Here is a 19214-nt window from a genome sequence, read left to right as displayed (position 1 = left end):
TTTCATCCTACAAAAATCCTACAGTTCACTTTATTTTTAGTTAGAAACAAAATCTGCCTTCTATTAAATAAACAAGAGTATATATAATTTGATGCATTTCACCAATGTTATTGATATTACAAACTGGTATTACAATATTCAGATTGACAAGATCCTTAGTTCACTGGCATTATTCTAGAGTTAAAATGCTTAAAACTATTCAGATGCAAAAAATAAAAGAGGATTCATCTATCCCAGATTTTGTTTTTTAACTCTTACCTCTATTCAGATTTATAGTGACAGTATTACACTTGTCAGACAGGTGTAAAGCAGCTTCATCCAAGATTATTCTGGGCCAAAAAAAGATAAAATCAAGATCTAAAAAACTAACCTTAGGGGCTTCCCTGGTGGCGCAGTGGTTGAGAATCTGCCTGCCAATGCAGGGGACACGGGTTCGAGCCCTGGTCTGGGAGGATCCCACATGCCGTGGAGCAACTGGGCCTGTGAGCCACAACTACTGAGCCTGCGCGTCTGGAGCCTGTGCTCCGCAACAAGAGAGGCCACGACAGTGAGAGGCCCGCGCACCGCGATGAAGAGTGGCCCCTGCTTGCCGCAACTAGAGGAAGCCCTCGTACAGAAACGAAGACCCAACACAGCCAAAATAAATAAATAAATAATAATTAAAGGTGCTAATAATTAAAAAAAAAAAACAAAAAAAAAACTAACCTTGAATATATGGCTGCATGATCACTGTATACTTAGCTGTACCATTCTTTCTGATATAAATATGATCAAAGTCATATGCAGTTTCTAACTTACAAATGTCGCCTAACATTTCTTTATTTTTTTAATATTTCTTTATTTTTTTATCTATCTTGGCTGTGTTGCGTCTTAGTCGCGGCACATGGGATCTGCAAAATGCGGGGTCTTTGGTTGCGGTGTGCGGGCTTCTCTCTAGTTGTGGTGCGCAGGCTCCAGAGCACGTGGGCTCTCTAGCTGTGGTGGGGGCTTAGTTGCCCTGCAGCATGTGGGATCCTAGTTCCCCGACCAGGGATCGAACCCATGTCCCCTGCATTGGAAGGCAGATTCTTAACCACTGGACCACCAGGGAAGTCCCTAACATTTCTTTAAAACTCACTGTTTATGAGTACTAGAAACATTTAAATGGCATAAATGAGATTAAATCATCTGCTTAAATCAATTTTAAATTTTCAGCAATTTTAACAGATGCCCAAATTCATAAGGTTTAAATTAGGAAAATAAAGTGTATCAGGTATTACGGGAAGTTTACATATAAATGTTTTAAAAAGTTAACCAACAATCTCAAGAATTAATTTTCTCCCTAAAAATGAAATACAGTAATGAACTGAAGAGGTGGGACGAATCATCTGAGAAAGAAAAACTGAAAACTTGGATAAAGGAACATGACTAATAGTAAACGAATGTTGCTTTTAACAAAGATTGAGACTTTAATCAAAGGGTTGAGATAAAGCTCTGCCAGTATGTTCTGAACAGCTGCATTTAGTAGACAGCGAGGTTTACACGGTACCTGAGAGTAGAAGATGATTTATCCAAGGCAACACTACTTGAAACGCTGAATGTTTCAACAGTTAGAAGAGATCGGATTGGCAAATAAAGAGGCCTATTACCACAAAGAAACAAGAGAACATTAGTCTGCTGCAAAAAGAGAAACTCCCTTTAAAGAGCGTTTTGAACCTTAACTCTACTGAATTACATATGTTTCTCACAACAATTTTAAAGACTAAAACTTTGTTTTGCTCCATTTATGAACTAACCTATAATCAAGTGCACAGCTCCAGAGATGAACATGAAAGGTCGTAAATGAAGTGGGAGGACTGTATCCCAGAACAGGTTCATCAGCAATATTCAAGAAGTATAAAATCTATAATCACAAAAATATAAAATGCCCTGTTTTAGAAAAAAAATTTTTTGATATGATATCCTTAATACCAACATGAAATTAAACAGCTCACAAAAAAAACAACCATTTGGTGGAAAATCATAATGTTAAAAGAAAATCATCATTTGAAGGAATTCATTTCAAAAAGTATTTGCCAAACTAGAATTTGAAATGAAGAGGCCCATCGAACAATTGCAATGCTACAGAGATCTTGGAAAAATCATATCCTATGAAACTAACCAAGTATGTATAATATACTTTCAACATTACTTTGCTTGGAATTATTCTTTTGAAAAAAACAAATTTTGCCAAAGACCGTTTAAAACTCTCCATCTGGTTTTCTATAAAACCCATTGTTGGGAGAAGTTCCTGTTCCTTAATTTATACCCAGATCAGTCTGAAAACCAGTCCTTCTCACCAACATCTACTCTATATTTCTATCTAAATAAAAAAGTCAGGCTAAATCTCTCTCTTACAGCCAGCCAGTTGACTAACCATCTCTCTACCCCTGCTCTATTTATTCTCTCTCTCTATATATTTTATGTTTCAGAATGTTTCTGAAAGCATTCAAGTTTAAAATAATTTATTATTTTCCAAGCACAAAGAAAAGGTTTCTCTTTGTAAGGAAAATGAACACGAATCATAGTGTGCTAGTTTTCATTCTCATATAAAGGAGAGTTAACTTCTTACCCAAAGTTTCCTTTGAAAAAATGTAATTAACCAAATACAGTTATTACACTGGAAATTAATTACAGAATTCCTTATAAATGCCTCAGTGTATACTGTTGGCCTAGGGGATAATTCTGAAATTATGGCACTTAAAGAATATACAGTTATAAGTGCAAGTCAACACTCATTTATTCTCCTCTATGCCAGGCACTCTATAGGTCCCTTCCCTTTAATGACAAAACATAACTTTGTCTTTGAGATGTTTAAGGACCAAACTTTAAGGTAAAAAATCAATTACATTCTGGGGTGGCGATAATGTTCTATTTCCTAACATAAGAGGTGGTATTTATATAGGAGTATTTATTTCATGAAAATTCGATGAGCACTGAATATTTATGATTTGTGAACTTTTCAGGATGTGTATTATATATCAACATAAAGTAAAAAATAAATCAATACATATACATCACAGCTCTCTTACCTGCTCATGCCAGCTAAGCCCGGAAGGAAGCATTCTATGCTGGAGAGTGGCTCCTTTCAGTCCCACAGCAATGAGAAATTCCTACAGAGTAACACGAAGCATTACATTTATCACCTGCATAACCCTCTGGTTCAAAACTTGAAAAGTTTTTCGAAGAAAATAAATGTGTTGCATTTATGCCATCATTTTTATTAACTAGTAATCAAATCAGCAGCAAGTACTTAATGGTATAAAAGTACAAAACACACACCTTTGTATTGGACTCTGATTTATCAGACAATATTTTAACTGCAACAGAGAGCATATTCAAAGTGTCTCCTCCAACACCATCTGAAGAAGCTCGACTGAGGCCATCTTCTTCAGAGGAATAAATAGTAGGTTCTAACCAATGCGGTCGGGTTGAACTGGGCAGTCGTGTTTCTGCAGAAGGAGTTGCTCCATCCACTATGCCTATATCCACAATGAGGTGACAAGATAACAAAATGATTATCTGAAATTAATTCACGAGCTTCTGTAACTCAAAACAAAAACCCATGTACTTCCATTGAATATAACATAACCCTGGAGGCAAAATGACCAAGAACCAGCTTGACATTAATAATTCATTCTCCTCTAGTAATGTTGGTATAAGTGACTATCCAAGTTAGAAAAAAAAATTTGAGATCTGAAATGCTAGAAAAGTTAAATTTAAATAGGAAAATCTAATAAACATTAAGAATGTGCAAGTATCTCATTTCTATTCACAAAGTAACACAAGGAATGTGCTCAAAGAAGAGCAAATTCTGTATTTGTTACCAAAAGGAAATACCACTTAAGAGAAAATAAAGAATGTAAAGTCCCATCAACTGATCAATGTATAATTAGATATGGTATATCCATAAAATGGGATATTCCTTGGCAATAAAAAGGAATAAAACACTGACACATTTGGATTAACCTTGAAAACATCATGTCAGGATGCCAATCACAAAAGACCTTCTATTGTATGATACCATTTATATGAAACAGCCAGAATATGCAAATCCATAGAGATGGAGAGTAAATCAGTGGTTTCTTGAGGCTAGAGGGGACTGCAGGACTGGGGGTTTGTAGCTCAAAGGTGCAGACTTCTTCTGGCGGGTTGATGAAAATGCTCTAAAGTTGACTATGATGATGGTTACACAACTCTATGGAATACTAAAAACCACTGAAATGTATATTTTAAACGGGTAAATTACATGGTATGTGAATTATATCACAATATAAGTTGTTTCAAAAAAAGAACATAAAGTCAACTTCTAATTTACAATAATTATTACTTTGCCAGTGGAATCAGAACACCCTACAGAAAATAATTTCTAATGTTAAGAGTTCTGTTCTCAGTAGACTTTCTTTATCAAGCAAAATTTAAACACGTCTAACCAGAAGTGAACAAAACACACATATTTAACATTTGTCCTACCTTTGTGATAGAGACTGAAACTGCTACAATGAAGGCAGATATAGTGCTTGTCATCAAAACCTTCATATTTTGTCACACAAAATAACGAACCATTGTTGAATTCTAACCAGAATTCACCATGCTTGTTTTCCAGCAGATCTCCATTATCTTGCTAATAAGATCAGAAAAAACAGAGACGTCATTAATTAAATGCAGAAAAGTAAGAAGGACCCTTGAGATGCTCCTCCTTGATTCAGGTTAGGAGGATCTCCCACACTGCAGCAAAGTGGTCTGATTCTTGAACCAGCCAACATGGTGGTATTAAAAACTGAATAATTAAACACTAGGCCGGGCCTCTTCTACCAAGTGAACCTCGGTACTTCATCACCCTTTAGAATAGATAAATTACTGTTACCACCTCAGGAGTGGGACCAGCACGTTCTCCAAAAGAAGGTCCATATAATGTTTGTCTTTTGATCTGCCACGAAAGCTAAATTTCCAAAGCTGCTGTCATCGTGGTGTGCCTCAGAAAACTGACCTTCATCAGTCATTGAAACAACCTCGAACTACCTCAATTATTGAATGAGTATATCATGCTAGAGTTATAATAAGATGCACTTGAAAAATCACTTTGGATTTGTAAATCCTTACCTTTACATCTGTAAACACTGCCATTAATCCATGATTAATGCACAGAAGAACTGACAGAAAACTCTGCGAGTTCTTATTCTGAGAGTCTAGTTTTTTCTTCCTACGAGAACGATAATTGGGATCAACAGTGGAAAAATACTGCAAAGTCTCTTCCTCAGATCCACTTTCCTCATCTATGAGAAATAAATTGCACAATTACAGCTGTTCTAACAGCTTATTAACACAAAACAGCATTCAAACTTGAACTTTATCACAAGAATATTTGCTTATTTTACAACCTGTTTATTTTTACAAAGAATCTGGTAATGACAATAAAAATGTACTGTCTTTCTCTTTACCACTGAACTTCAGAAAATGAATATACTATCACTATAAAAATAACAATTAATAACATTCTTAATAAATAGCTAGAAGTGGGGAAATACTGTAAATTACTAAAAGATATTATAAAATAGTTATAAGTGGAAAATGCCAAAGACACATTTTTAAATCCATCAATTTAAAAAGTTACTACTTTGTTTATTGATAAGCCAGGCATTTTAATTCAGAAGAAATTTAAAACATATTACCACAGGGAACTGCAGATTTAAGCGGACTAAGACCATCTTTGTTGAAGGTATTAATCAGCTGACTGGCTACTGAAAGCCCAACACCATATGAAATATTTTCCAATGTCTCTACTGGTGAAGGAGCTGTTGGTTCCCATAGCAGCAAATCGTTAAAGATCCTATAAAGACAAAAGTTGACAAATAAATACATAACTCCTACTTCAACCGAAGGCAAACTAAAGAATATCCCTTTAAGAAGTCACATGAATAATAAATTTTCCAAATGGTGAAATGGAATTTCTTTTCAATGGAAAAATAACTGCTATGGCTGTCAGGGCAGTGAGAAAGGAATCTGGACAATTAGATATCTAATTAGATATCCTCCCAGTTTCACCAGTGTTATATGCATCAAATTACATACATCTAAATGCACTTAAAGGAGGAGGTTTATTAAAAATGAAACCCATAAAGAACAAAAGGACTGTTCACGTATATGAGAACACTCTATAAACTATAACAGATTAGGCACTGTCTCATTTGACTCCCCTCAATCCTCTGGGGCGGCCAAGGCAGAATTATTATTCTCCCTTTACACTTGAAGAAACTGCGTCATAAAGGTTAAGTGACCCGCCCAAGGTCACACAGCTAATTAGTGGGAGAAGTGGAACCAGAGCCCAGATTACGTCCAGCTCCCAATTCAGTTCTCTTCCATTACTCACTTTCTCTAGGGATATCTGCTTTTTCTTTCTTCCACAGAAAGCACAGCTTCGCTGGGAAGTTTGCATGAGATGAAGAAGCATACAGAACAGGGAATAAAGAGAGGAAACCCTTCTAACTAACGGAACAGACGAACAGCCAAGTCAGCACTGGTGACTACTGGGGTGATACATGTCAAGCTAGGCTACCACCGCATCCTATTTTTTCAAAGAAATATTTGTCACTTCTCAGATACCTCCACCCCCACCACTCACCTCTATGTTGTCATGAAAACTGAGACTTTACAATGTTCTCTACAAAGATTTTTGTTAGGCTTGGACCCATAGCATATCCTTCACGTGCATAATGCAATCACTGCACCTGTAACACTCTACTCCATTTTCTTGTTTCCCTTTCCTAGACTAAGACTTGTGTCTTAGTCATCTTTGTATGTGCCTAGCACAGTGGCTGTCACACGGCAGGCACTGAAGGTTTGAAGAAAGGACCAGTGGATGACTCACATGGAAGGACTGCCAAAAGCACAGACTCGTCATAAAGCCTAGTGTGAATACCAATCAAGGTGCCAAGCGATGATGTAGCCCTGGGCCCTTCCTGTGAGAAGCCACTTGTCTAGGAACTTCCTGGGCCAATTCCTGAGCTTCTGAGGCCCTAGAAAGTATAAACGAGGACTGAGTACTGTCACTCTCAGTAGACTGTAATCCCCACCCAAAAGGTCTCTTTCTGGAAGCATCACTGGATGAAGAATACCAGGGACACAGGGCAGAAGTGTGTCTCGCCTCAGACACACTGACAGCGATGCCCAGAGCTGTGTGGTACTCACTTGGCTCGCTGCCCCCTGGGCGTGTCACTCACAGAACAAAGAAACAAGAGTCTAGGGCTTCCCTGGTGGCGCAGTGGTTAAGAATCCACCTGCCAATGCAGGGGACAAGTTCAAGCTCTGGTCTGGGAAGATCCCACATGCCGCAGAGCAACTAAGCCCGCGAGCCACAACTACTGAGCCCGCGTGCCTAGAGCCCGTGCTCTGCAACAAGAGAAGCCACTGCAATAAGAAGCCCGTGCTCCGCAATGAAGAGTAGCCCCCGCTCGCCGCAACTAGAAAAAGCCCGCACGCAGCAATGGAGACCCAACACAGCCAAAAATAAATAAATAAATTTATTGAAGAAAAAGAAACAAGAGTCTAAATCCAGATCTTAGTCTAAATTCCTACATGAATAAATAGTGAAAGTATAAAATGAAGAATTTTCTCAGGAAATTTTTCTTTACCTTATTCCCTACAACCATTCTCTTATCTTCACAGGTTAAAGAGAAACTATTACTTTAAATAAAACCTGGAGTTCATGGTATATGACCTGAAAATATGTTTCATATGATTTTACTATTTTTCCTTATTTACATTTTGGTCTGAACACAGTCTTGATACCATAATACTATAAAACACTGAATGATGTTTCTAATATCAAGAAAAAAAAACCACTTAAGATGTTTAAGGACACATCACCATGATTCCGTGGCGATGAGCTTGAAACATTATAGAAGCTCAAAAATATCTGATTTAATAAAACCAGGTAGAATATTTTTTATATTCTATTCTAAAGGATTTTTGACATAGAAAAAAAATCTACCTGTACCTGAGACTATCTTTCTGAAAAGACCCAGCTGATGAAGGAATAAACCAATATTTCAAATGTATGAAGTAAAGGCAGAATTGGTTATAATTCCTGCTCAGAAAGATACTTTTAAATTTTATGTATAATAAAGGGCATTATTAAGACATTTAGCAAAACATGAATGGGGTCTGACGATTAGATGCTAATGTATAATATTAATTTTTTCGTTTTAATGGCTGAATTATGGTCATGTAGAAGAATGTCCCTGTTTGTGAGAAATACACATTCAACTGCTCAAGGCTGAAGGGACATCAAGTCAGCAACTTACTCTCAAATGGTTCAGGGAAAAAACGCTCTTTGTACTGTACTTGCAACTTACCTATAAGTTTTAGAATGTCTGAAAATTAAAAGAAAAAAAATGTATATATAGACAAAGCCAAACAGAGAACAAAGAATTCACATGCTAACTTAGATATATGATGTATATGATCCACAGCGGGGAACACTGCAGTATTTATATAAGTCTAGGGGCCTGAGAGACAGAGAAGTGGGCAGGTGAGAGAGAACAGAAACTCTCATGGGCAACACCCCCTGAACCAGCTCCCCAGATGCGCAGATGCTCTCCAGGTCCCTGACTTAAGCTACCCGCCCGCCATACTGACTGACGTCCCCCACACGCTACCTGCTTGCTGCTGGCAGACAACTCCCTAGCCCACCTGAGAACTTCTGCTCCCACCAGCTGAATTATACGTTTTGCATAGTCACCACGGGTAAATCGTGCTTGGCCCCAAATCTGCTCATCTCAGCTGTTATGTTATTGTAAGCATAGTTTAATTCAATCTTGTGCTAACTGATGACTTTTAAGTATATAGACTGAAGTGAGAAAAAAATCTTAAAAACCTGAAAGGATTCTGCACTCAGACTGTTTTGAAACTATTTTTTCACTCCACTTCAAAGAAACTGAAACTGAGAATCGTAGACAAAGCCTTCTGGGTATACATTAAGCAAAAATTCTAACCAGTGGCTTGTAATCAAAAAAAGGCCCTGCCCTAAAAAAAAAAAAAAAAAAAAAAGGCCCTGTCCTATATTTTAAAAAGAAGTGGTAAATGAACATATATTCATAAATGGAATGTTTAAGGTATGTTTTACTATTCTGATGCTGCAATCTAACCAATAGCCACCTGTTCAATCAATGCAGAAGGACAAAGAAATGGATGAAGCCCTTCTGACCTCTGGGATGGACCTTGAACTAGTTGTTTCATTTTGCTCAATCTTAGCCTTGCACATTCGTTAGCTCTTGGGAGATACCTCAACTATAAAATAAGGACAGTAGTCTAGAGATCAGTGGTTTCCAAACGTCAGATCCTGTATAAATCCAAATCCTATTTGGTACCAAGTAAATCTACAGCAGAAACAACGGTCTGCAGTTTCTGAAGATTAACAAAAATTTGGATGACTTGTTTACATGTGGGAAGCTAGCGATGACAGACACTAAGGACGTGTCTTTTTCCAGAAACCCACATGACCACCTTTCAGCTATGCCAGAGTGGGTGGGAATGATAACATTCTTACTTACTATTCGCCAGGCACTGTTCTCAGAACTTTCCCAAATGTTATATCATTTAATGCTCCAAACAACCCACTGAGGCCTGTACAAGTATCATCTCCAATTTATATGTGAGGAAATAGAGCTCATGGGGACTAGGTAAATCGTCCAAGATCTTCAGAGTCTATGAGCTTTCTACTCTAGAATGCCATTTATTTCAACATATTTGCTTGGTATATACGTTTAAGGGTATTTAAATGTAATAAATTTAAGTTTTTATAGACAAGTTTATAAGTTAGAGTTTCTGATTCTAACAAGGTGCTTTTTTTTAGACTCTGAGAAAGGATGTTCCTTGTACAAAGACTCTAGGACTCTGACTTTACACCAGTATCTTTTGGCCCTCTATACAAGTATATCCCACCTCTTTTCATGTCATTATACACAAAGAGATATTTTCTCAGTACTCTGTGGTAAGGTGACAGAGGGCAACCAGCCAACCTAGGATGGAGAGAATACATCTCACACACAAGAAACCCAGTTACCAGACACACTGGTTAGGAAACTCTGCTATGACAATAGCTCATCATAACGGTAATAGTTCTATAATCAACACCATACAAAGTACACTGAAATAGTTGATAATATTAAAACAAGGAAAGAAAAGGGGGAAGAGGGAAAACAAGGAGGTAGGATGGTAGAGAGGCAGTTAGACAGGAAAGTTCGATCCCAAAGATTCAACTAAATGGGTTTAAACTCACCTATTATAAAGCTTCTCATAAAAGCTTTTATTAGGCAGTGTTATATGAACATTGGGTAATGTAAGTTCCAGCACATAGTGAGAATTGCTGATTGCTTTATCTTGAAACTCTGTCATTTCTACAGGGTCTCCTGGCATCACCATCTAAAACATAACAGTTTAGTGCAAAAAAAAAGAAAAAAAAAAAAGCATCAAATAATCATTTTATATTTAAAATAGTAGTAGCATCTTCTTATCCGACCCATACGACTTGTATGTAGGCAAATAAATAAGCATGCAACTTTTAACCAAGGGAAAAAAATAGATATTATTCAATCTTGGAGCTAAAAATATGGCAAAAAACAGTATACTAAGTATTTTTTTAAAGATAAAGCATTAAAAGCTATCTGATAGAGGGTAATTCCTTTGTTGCTTGCTCACACTTTTATTTTACCTGTTCATTTTCAAACATTACTCTACGAGAAGAGAAGGGAGACGGGGCTGGTCTTCTCAGATCACAAACGTCTTTCAGGGAATGAGCGCCTCCTTCCTCTTCTTCCTGATAGTGGCCATCACTCTCTTCTGCTTCCTCAGCTGCTATTCTCTCCAAAATGGAATGCATGGCTGGTGGGTTTACTTTCAGTACAATTCTGATAGCAAAGACAATTTTAAAAATCAAGATCTAAGTGTAAACTGCAAAACTAACTTGTATACAAACTAATACAAAGCCCACTGATTAAGTCATTACTGATAGGCGTCAACTTCTCTACAAAGTCTAATTATATCTAACGCAACCTGCTCCTGAGCATGCTGTAAATTTAAAAGCATGGAATTGATGAAACAAGCAAATAAAAGAAGGACATTAACATTTTATACTTGGATAACTAGAAAATCTGATCTTTTGAGAACAAAAGGGTCATTTTAAAATTTCATTACCAAACTTATTTACAAAACAGAAACAGACTCACAGACATAGAAAACAAATTTATGGTTACCAAAGGGGTAAGGTGGTGGGGGAGAGAGAAATGAGGAGTAGCAGATACACACTACTATATATAAAGTAGATAAACAACAAGATCCTACTGTATAGCAAAGGCAACTATATTCAATAGCCTGTAATAAACCATAATGGAAAAGAACATGATAAAGAATATGTGTCTCTGTGTGTGTGTGTGTGTAATTATATATATATATACACACATACATATATATATATCTCTCTCTGAATCACTTTGCCATACACCAGAGACTAACACAGTACTGTAAATCAACTATACATCAGTTAAACAAAAATTTTTTTTTAATGTCATTAACAGCTAGCAAATTTTACCTAAGAATTCTATTTATTATCATTAAACCAAATCCTTCTACATTCCAGCTGTTCGGCTATTATGGAATACTTGCATACCTGAGAAACCTCATGTTATATAAATTGTTCAAATGGAAGAAGGAGAGTTTGATTACAGAATATTTTCAGAACTGCAACAACAAAGTAATCTTTTCCTTTAGGAATTTCAATAATAAAAGGCTTGTGTTATTGGTGGTGTTTTGTAGCTACAAACCCAAAATATCAAGAGCTAACAGCCTTTGATGACATTAGCTTCTGCCCCAGAGTAATGCCAGTCCTTTCCTAATTCTCTGCAGCATGTCACTAGCACAAGGCTTTGTAGTCTCCTTTTTATCCCACCAGCCTGCCATCATGATGAGGCATGGCACGCTCAAACAAAACAGCTGTGTTGCATCTGTAATAGCTTTTTTTTTCCTAAGAAGGTATTGCCAGTTGGTTCTAGTTATAAACTAAAACAACTGTTTCCTAATTTACAGATATCCTAATGTAAACTGTGCTTTCAAATTACCTAATTGAAATAGATTCGTTTCTTATGATGAAAACTCCTGCTCATGATCAGCTGTGCACTGACAATGCCTGTCCTAGGAGTCTGATAGGTCTGACACACAGGGTACGGGGGTGTAAAAGAAGGCAGGTAGAAAAGTGGCACAAGAAAGATCACTTTAATTCTTAAGAGAGGCTTCATGTACTCAGTTTTCAATATAATAAAGGATCATTATTTTGGGTGAACTAAGTTCTTTTAAATGTAATCCAAGGGACTTCCCTGGTGGCGCAGTGGTTAAGAATTTGTCTGACAATGCAGGGGACACGGGTTTAGAGCCCTGGTCTGGGAAGATCCCACATGCCGTGGAGCAACTAAGCCCGTGTGCCGCAACTACTGAGCCTGTGCTCTGGAGCCTGTGAGCCACAACTACTGAGCCCACATGCCACAACTACTGAAGCCCACGCACCTACAGCCCGTGCTCCACAAGAGAAGCCACTGCAATGAGAAGCCTGTGCACCGCAACAAAGAGTAGCCCTCACTCGCCGCAGCTAGAGAAAGCCCGCACGCAGCAACGAAAACCCAACGCAGCCAAAAAACACATAAATAAATTTTTAAAAAAAGAAAAAAAAAATGTAATCCAAGCCCACTATCAGGCTAATTTAAAGAATGATTTCTCCTGCCTAAGAAATCCTGAAGCAGTGGTTCTCTAAATCCAACTGCACATTGGTATCACCTACTGTAGTTTCATTTTTTTAATTGCAGCATAGTTGATTTACAATGTTGTGTTAATTTACAGCAAAGTGATTCAGTTATACATATATATGTATATATATATTCTTGTTCATATTCTTTTCCACTATGGTTTATCACAGGATATTGAATATAGTTCCCTGTGCTATACAGTAGGACCTTGTTGCTTATTCATTCAATATATAATAGTTTGCATCTGCTAATCCCAAACTCCCATTCCATCCCTCCCCGATCCCACCTCCCGCTTATCAACCACAAGTCTGTTCTCTATGTCTGTGAGTCTGTTTCTGTTTCTTAGTTAAGTTCATTTGTGTCATATTTTAGAGTCCACATATAAATGATATCATATGTTATGTCCTTCTCTTTCTGACTTACTTCACTTAGTATGATCATCTCTAGGTCCATCCATGTTGCTACAAATGGCACTATTTCGTTCTTTTTTATGGCTGGGTAGTATTCCATTGTATATATGCACCACATCTTCTTTATCCATTCATCTGTCAATGTACATTGAGGTTGTTTCCATGTCTTGGCTATTGTGAATAGTGCTGCTATGAACATATCACCTGGTGTATTTTTAAACTATACTGATGCCCAGGTTCTATCTCAGAATCTCAACATGGGGCGCAAGAATCAGTGTTCTGTAAAAGCTCCCCAGATTTGAAAATACTTTCCTAAAATAATCACTGGCTATAAAATTCATCTGATAATTAACCAAATGGTGCTGTATGATACCTCTTCTACCAAAGTCCTTTTCACAAATGAACTATTTTTAGAATGGGTATGATTCTTTTGTCCATCTAATTAGGCTAAGTAACTTGAGGCCAAAGAACACATTTTATATGTCCATCTCTGTCAGTATCTCATAGGCACCTTTGATAAAGTAGTACATATTTTTTTATTTAATTTTTCCATCTTCCTCGGGGTTTTCTCATCAAGGCTGGATATTTTTAGCTTAAATTTAATAGCCAAAATGTCAGTCACAAAAGCTACAGCAACTTGTTTCTGAAAGGAAAGTCTCATTAAATGTATGTATCATGTCCATTTGCTTACTCACCGCGGCCAGTCAAAGTCGTCCGAGGACGCTGTATCTCCATCTCCTCCACTAGTCACGTGGAAAAAACTAATGGATGGTTCTCCTTTATCCTCCTGGAATGACCCTAATAAAACAAGACGGATTCATGGAGATGCATTTCTTCTCAAATACTAAGAGAAAAGATACTTTCCTCCTTCGAGGAGCAAAGATCCTCTAAATCAGGGACATAATGCAGTGTTAAGTTCTACAACATTTATTCATTTATTCCTGCTGCACGTGTACATGTGGGGAGACAGGATGAGCAGATAAATTAAAGATGCTGTTTTCTGCTCAAACGCAAATTCTTAAATATGAATGTTTAACGTGTAAGGTGCATAATCATAACATATTAAATATAAGGGACTTCCCTGGCGGTCCAGTGGTTAAGACTCTGTGCTCCCAATGCAGGGGGCAAGGTTCAATCCCTGGTCAGGGAACTAAGATCCCGCGTGGCACGGCCAAAAAAATAAATAAATAAATAAGCATAACATATTAAATATAGTAGTTACCACTTACTGAGTGCCACTTAGTGATTATTCTTCATAAAAGTTTATGCAGTTAGTCTAGGAACAGATTTTTTTTTAATGTAGTTATTTTAAGAAATAACTACATTTCTTAAATGTCTATATTGTACCAAGCACTGTAAGAGTTACTTCACAATAACCCCATATATGTTTTTTCATTCTATTTTACAAAGAATGACTTTCCACCAGAATAATGAGTTTCTTATCACTAGAGATAAGGGAAGATTCCAGATCACCCCTAAAGGCCTTTTCATGAAATCATAACTGGCAAGTCAATTTTAAATATCTCTAATGATACGTAAAACTCGGAGAAAACAAGGGAAGGAAAACTGCAGCCTACAGAGAAGGAGGCGAGCAGAAAGAGGAGGAGAGGGGAACTTAAAACAGATTTACAAGGAAAAGTCACTATTAGTACGATGGCTGAAAGCTCAAGCTCTAGTGTCAGACTTGGGTTTGAATCTTGATTCCGCCATTTACTACTACATTGACCTTGGGAGGTACCTCTTCAGAAGTCGACAGATTCCTCCCTTATAAATGATAAAAATAATTGGAAATAATAAGCCTACCGTAACTATGATGATTAAAGGAAACAAGATAATGTGTGTGAAGTGCTCAGCACACGGCAAACATAGAGTGGCACTCAATAAATTTTGGCTACTATTAGCCCTACAACAAGTAGTAGGTGGTATTAAAATGTAGGCTAAAGCACTATATTCTCAAAGTGAATAAATCATCGTGCATTGTAGTTTCTTTTCAAAAACTGACAGATATCACGTTTGTATACAATATTAGAAAGAAGCTGTTAAACCTGCTTTCTAACATATGTTCTTTAATTTTATTGTATTGGGGGGCTGTCATATACTTTTCTTAACGTAAGTTTCAGTAGCAGTTGTTAGTTTCTAGTCTGGCTCTTTTACAGGCATGGTCAATCTTACCAACTAGTTCTCTAAAGGTAAGTTCCAATTTAACTTGTTCAGGGGTTGATCCTCCTGGGAATTCAGTCTTAAACTCTAGATCTGTGAATGCTAAATGAAGAATCTCCTTCTGAAGTGACTTCTTAAACCATGGTCCTCTCTCTTGATCTGATCGAAGATCAGGTATTGGGAAGCGAACAGAAAGGTTTAATACTGGCGTGGCAACTTGTACTGATATCCGACAATTTGCAGGATTATGTGAATCATCTAGAAATACTTCAGTGAAAGCTTTGTGCTAAAACACAAAACATCAAAAATATGCCAAAATGTTAAATTAAGCAAATAAACATAAATGACACTAGTATTCAACATTACAATATACATAATCACTATTTCCTCATTCAGGATAATGTATTAACACACAATTCATATTAACTACTATCATATTAATTTAGTGTAATGAAATTTTATAATGCAACAGCTACTGACAAAAGTCAAAACTACTGGCAAAAGTTAAATCCTCACATAAAAAAATTAATTAAAATAAAAACTGAACCAAAGTGAAGACACAGGTGCTATAGATGTATATGTATCTTACAACAGACTCTAAAGAATAATGTGTAAATTAGCTTATCAACAAACTCAATATGGGTAAAAATCACTATAGTACCCAGCATTCAATTTGAAGGATTTATCCACCAATATGCTACTTTAAAGACTTCAGTGTGAAATCCGATGAATTATACCAAATGCAAAGGCCCATCCCTGACTCATCTTTGTATTTCCAGGGCTAAGCCCAGGCCTGGCACATCACAGGTTCTAAATAAATATTCCCTAAATGGCTCACTCCGAGCTCCCATCCAACCCAAGGGTATGATGCCATCAAATGACTCCTAGAAACCAAAACACGTATGCACCATTTACTTAAAGCCACATTATAATAAAAGGGTCAAAGAACATGCCCTTCAGATAAAAGTCTATTTCTATTTTTTCTCTAAAATGAATTAAAACTTATGAAGCTTTAGTCCAGAGTACAGTGTAGGTGGTAACAATCCTCAGTTTCACGGATCAGTCTCTAACCACCTAGATTAGAAAGTTCCGTTTTTATGCTAAGACTTGGATCCTATTTTTTCTCTCCCTTATTTGACTTTCTAATACTAACCCCCACTCTCAGCAAAAATTGCTCAAGAGATAAAATCATCATCCCAGTACATCTATGACTAACAGCAAATATAAACACTTGCCCCACAGAACTTAAAATAGCAATTGTTGACAATAAAAATTAAAGAATCTTGATTTAATATGAATACTCACCACTAATTAAGGGAGAGGCAAATATGCAGAAAAATATCTTTTCCCTTTTCTTTTTAGACAAAGTTGTCTCTGTCTGCCTAATCCTAAAATTCCTAACAGACACCTTACAAACCTGACTTACTTGATTAGCTTAGAAAAGACTCCAGGCACCAGATCTAAGTAAAAGTGATACAATGTGATGCTCCATTACACAATATGATAAACTATGTTCCCAATTTCAAGAGTATATTCTACATTATATGGGCTGCATTTTACAGGAGATTCAACTAGTTCATTATACGTGTGAATAAAGTTTTATCGAGATATTATAGTCACAGTTTATAAAATTCAGATAAACACAGAAAAGGAAATCTAATTTTACTACTCTAACGTAATCAATGCTACCAAATGGTATATTTCCATCCAGTCTTTTTCTATACAATTTTATTTACACAGTTGTAATAAAAGTTTATGTGGAATAATATATTCTACTTTTTCACTTCATACTTCTTCATGAGCCTTTTTCATGTTGCTGTACCCTCTTTATAGCCATCATTTAAAGTGGCAGCATAAAATTGCACTCAGTACATTAGCACAACTTATTTAGCTAGTCTACTATCTAGACATTAAAGATGCCTCCTTTTTTCATTATTACAAATAATGCCGTTTTAATAACATATGCTATTTAACCTATTAAGAATACTTAAGCTCAGAAATCATCCCAATAAGCCTATTAGCTAGCTATGATCATGATGTGTTTTTGCAACTTTTTAAATACTTACCAGACTAATATGCTTATTATATGAAGTATACATGTGTGATGCCATCATCTCTACTGTAGTGAGCTTCTGTGGTTGAAGCAAAGAATTTAACCTGTCCACAATACTGATATCCAGCTCACAAAACACTGGATTTAACTTAACTTGTAATTCTGCCTTCTGAGGAACAGAACTAAGTCTTGCCTGACTACCCTAAAAAAAAAAAAAAAAAGAAAAAGAAAGCATTAATATGATCAGTAACGAGTCTATAAAATTAAATTAAAACCTTGTGATTGTGATAAAATATACATCAAATGAAAATTTACAGGTGCTAATCACACAAACAGATCTCTTACCTGGGGTCCTTTATTCTCAGAATGCTTATAATGAAGCTGAAGACACACAGGGGGGTGAGAATCAGTTTGTTCTTTGGAATGGAACATTAAAAGCTTAAAAACAAAGATGAAGATAAATGAAATGTACAATATTAAGCTATAATTAATCACATGAATTAATAGAGGAGCTAATATAATAGTGGAAAGAGCTTTTTGAAGTCAGAAAGGCTGGTTTAAGCTTTAGTTTTGTCACTTACTAGCAATGTGACTTTTAGACAAATTAGTTAACTTCTGAAATACTTAGTAGCACAACTGCAAAATGTATGTGAGGATTCAAATAAAGCACTTTGAAAATAAAATAAGTCACAAGGGCAAAGTAACAGCAATAAAAATGTCATTTTGATAGCTTTTAAAAGTTTCTCTAGGACATGCTGTTAGGATAGGAAAAAAATCAGATTAACTATAAATGAGCACAAGACATTTCACTTATCTTGAACAGTGCTTAGCACATAGTAGGCATTCAATAACTATTTGTTGAATAATAGAATTCTGAAATTAAGAGTGCTTGGAAAATGAGTGAAATTAAGTCATTTGTCCCATAACCTGTCTGACTCTAAAACAAGTCAACTCTAAAAATGTAACACACTCTTATAATGGCCTTAAAGGCCACACTTAAAAGTCTGTTTCAGGACTTCCCTGGTGGCGCAGCGGGTAAGACTCTGTGCTCCCAATGCAGGGGGCCCAGGTTCCATCCCTGGTCAGGGAACTAGATCCCACATGCATGCTGCAACTAAGAGTTCGCATGCCACAACTAAGAAGCCCGCCTGTCGCAACTAAGGAAGCCACGTGCCGCAACTAAGGAGCCCTGGAGCCGCAACTAAGGAGCCCGCCTGCCACAACTAAAACCTGCTGCAACCAAATAAATAAATAAATATATTTTTAAAAAATCTGTTTCAACAAAATATAAATGCAAACACCACAAAAAACTTCTTCCTATACAACTTCCTATGCCTTTTTAAAGAAAATCATTGTTGTTCACACAATTCTTAACAAGCAAGACATTTAAAGACTAATCCTAAAGGAAAAGTATCAGCATTTACCTCTGTATAGTGAGGAGGAACAGAATGAAAATCAGTCGGAAACAGGCATTCCAAAAGTTCCATTTGCCCTATGGACATATCAGTACTGAAATATCTAGAAGCTGATCTTTGTCTTTGTTCATAGGATACTTTGATGCCAGTACCTATAAATCTGTTATAAAAAAATGTATCATTTAAGAGTATCCATATACTGCTAGATTAAACAATGTGTCAAAGAATAGTACACAACTGTTAATACCTACCTGTTCTGACAAGCTCAAATTGTTAGTAATAACTAATATTCTTAAGGATATTAACCAGAAAGACTGCTTCAAATTCCCCATTCCCTGACATAAGATAAAGAAATCAGATCTGCTGA

The 19214-nt window shown here is 36.5% G+C and overlaps 1 protein-coding gene across 6 annotated transcripts in view; it reads right to left on the bottom strand.

Moving 5' to 3' along the window:
- The window catches only part of ATG2B (autophagy related 2B), a 70794-nt gene that overhangs the window by 29765 nt on the left and 21815 nt on the right, over positions 1-19214 (bottom strand). For all 6 annotated transcript variants that reach the window (XR_014260861.1, XM_082450710.1, XM_082450712.1 and 3 more), the window contains 15 exons: positions 18857-19007; positions 17778-17870; positions 17446-17634; positions 15392-15665; positions 13915-14017; positions 10730-10925; positions 10298-10440; positions 5691-5848; positions 5122-5294; positions 4492-4642; positions 3301-3500; positions 3051-3131; positions 1776-1882; positions 1529-1621; positions 259-329 (listed from right to left, as the gene is read on the bottom strand). Coding sequence is in view for 5 of the 6 variants with exons in the window: in XM_082450710.1 (XP_082306836.1) it covers positions 259-329; positions 1529-1621; positions 1776-1882; positions 3051-3131; positions 3301-3500; positions 4492-4642; positions 5122-5294; positions 5691-5848; positions 10298-10440; positions 10730-10925; positions 13915-14017; positions 15392-15665; positions 17446-17634; positions 17778-17870; positions 18857-19007 (2183 nt within the window). In the remaining variant the exon portion in view is untranslated. The remainder of the gene's footprint in view (positions 1-258; positions 330-1528; positions 1622-1775; positions 1883-3050; positions 3132-3300; positions 3501-4491; positions 4643-5121; positions 5295-5690; positions 5849-10297; positions 10441-10729; positions 10926-13914; positions 14018-15391; positions 15666-17445; positions 17635-17777; positions 17871-18856; positions 19008-19214) is intronic.

The sequence above is a fragment of the Balaenoptera physalus genome (assembly GCF_965194825.1).
Source record: "Balaenoptera physalus genome assembly, chromosome: 2".
In the NCBI taxonomy this organism is placed as follows: Eukaryota; Metazoa; Chordata; class Mammalia; order Artiodactyla; family Balaenopteridae; genus Balaenoptera; species Balaenoptera physalus.
This window is presented reverse-complemented; position numbering and strand designations above follow the sequence as displayed.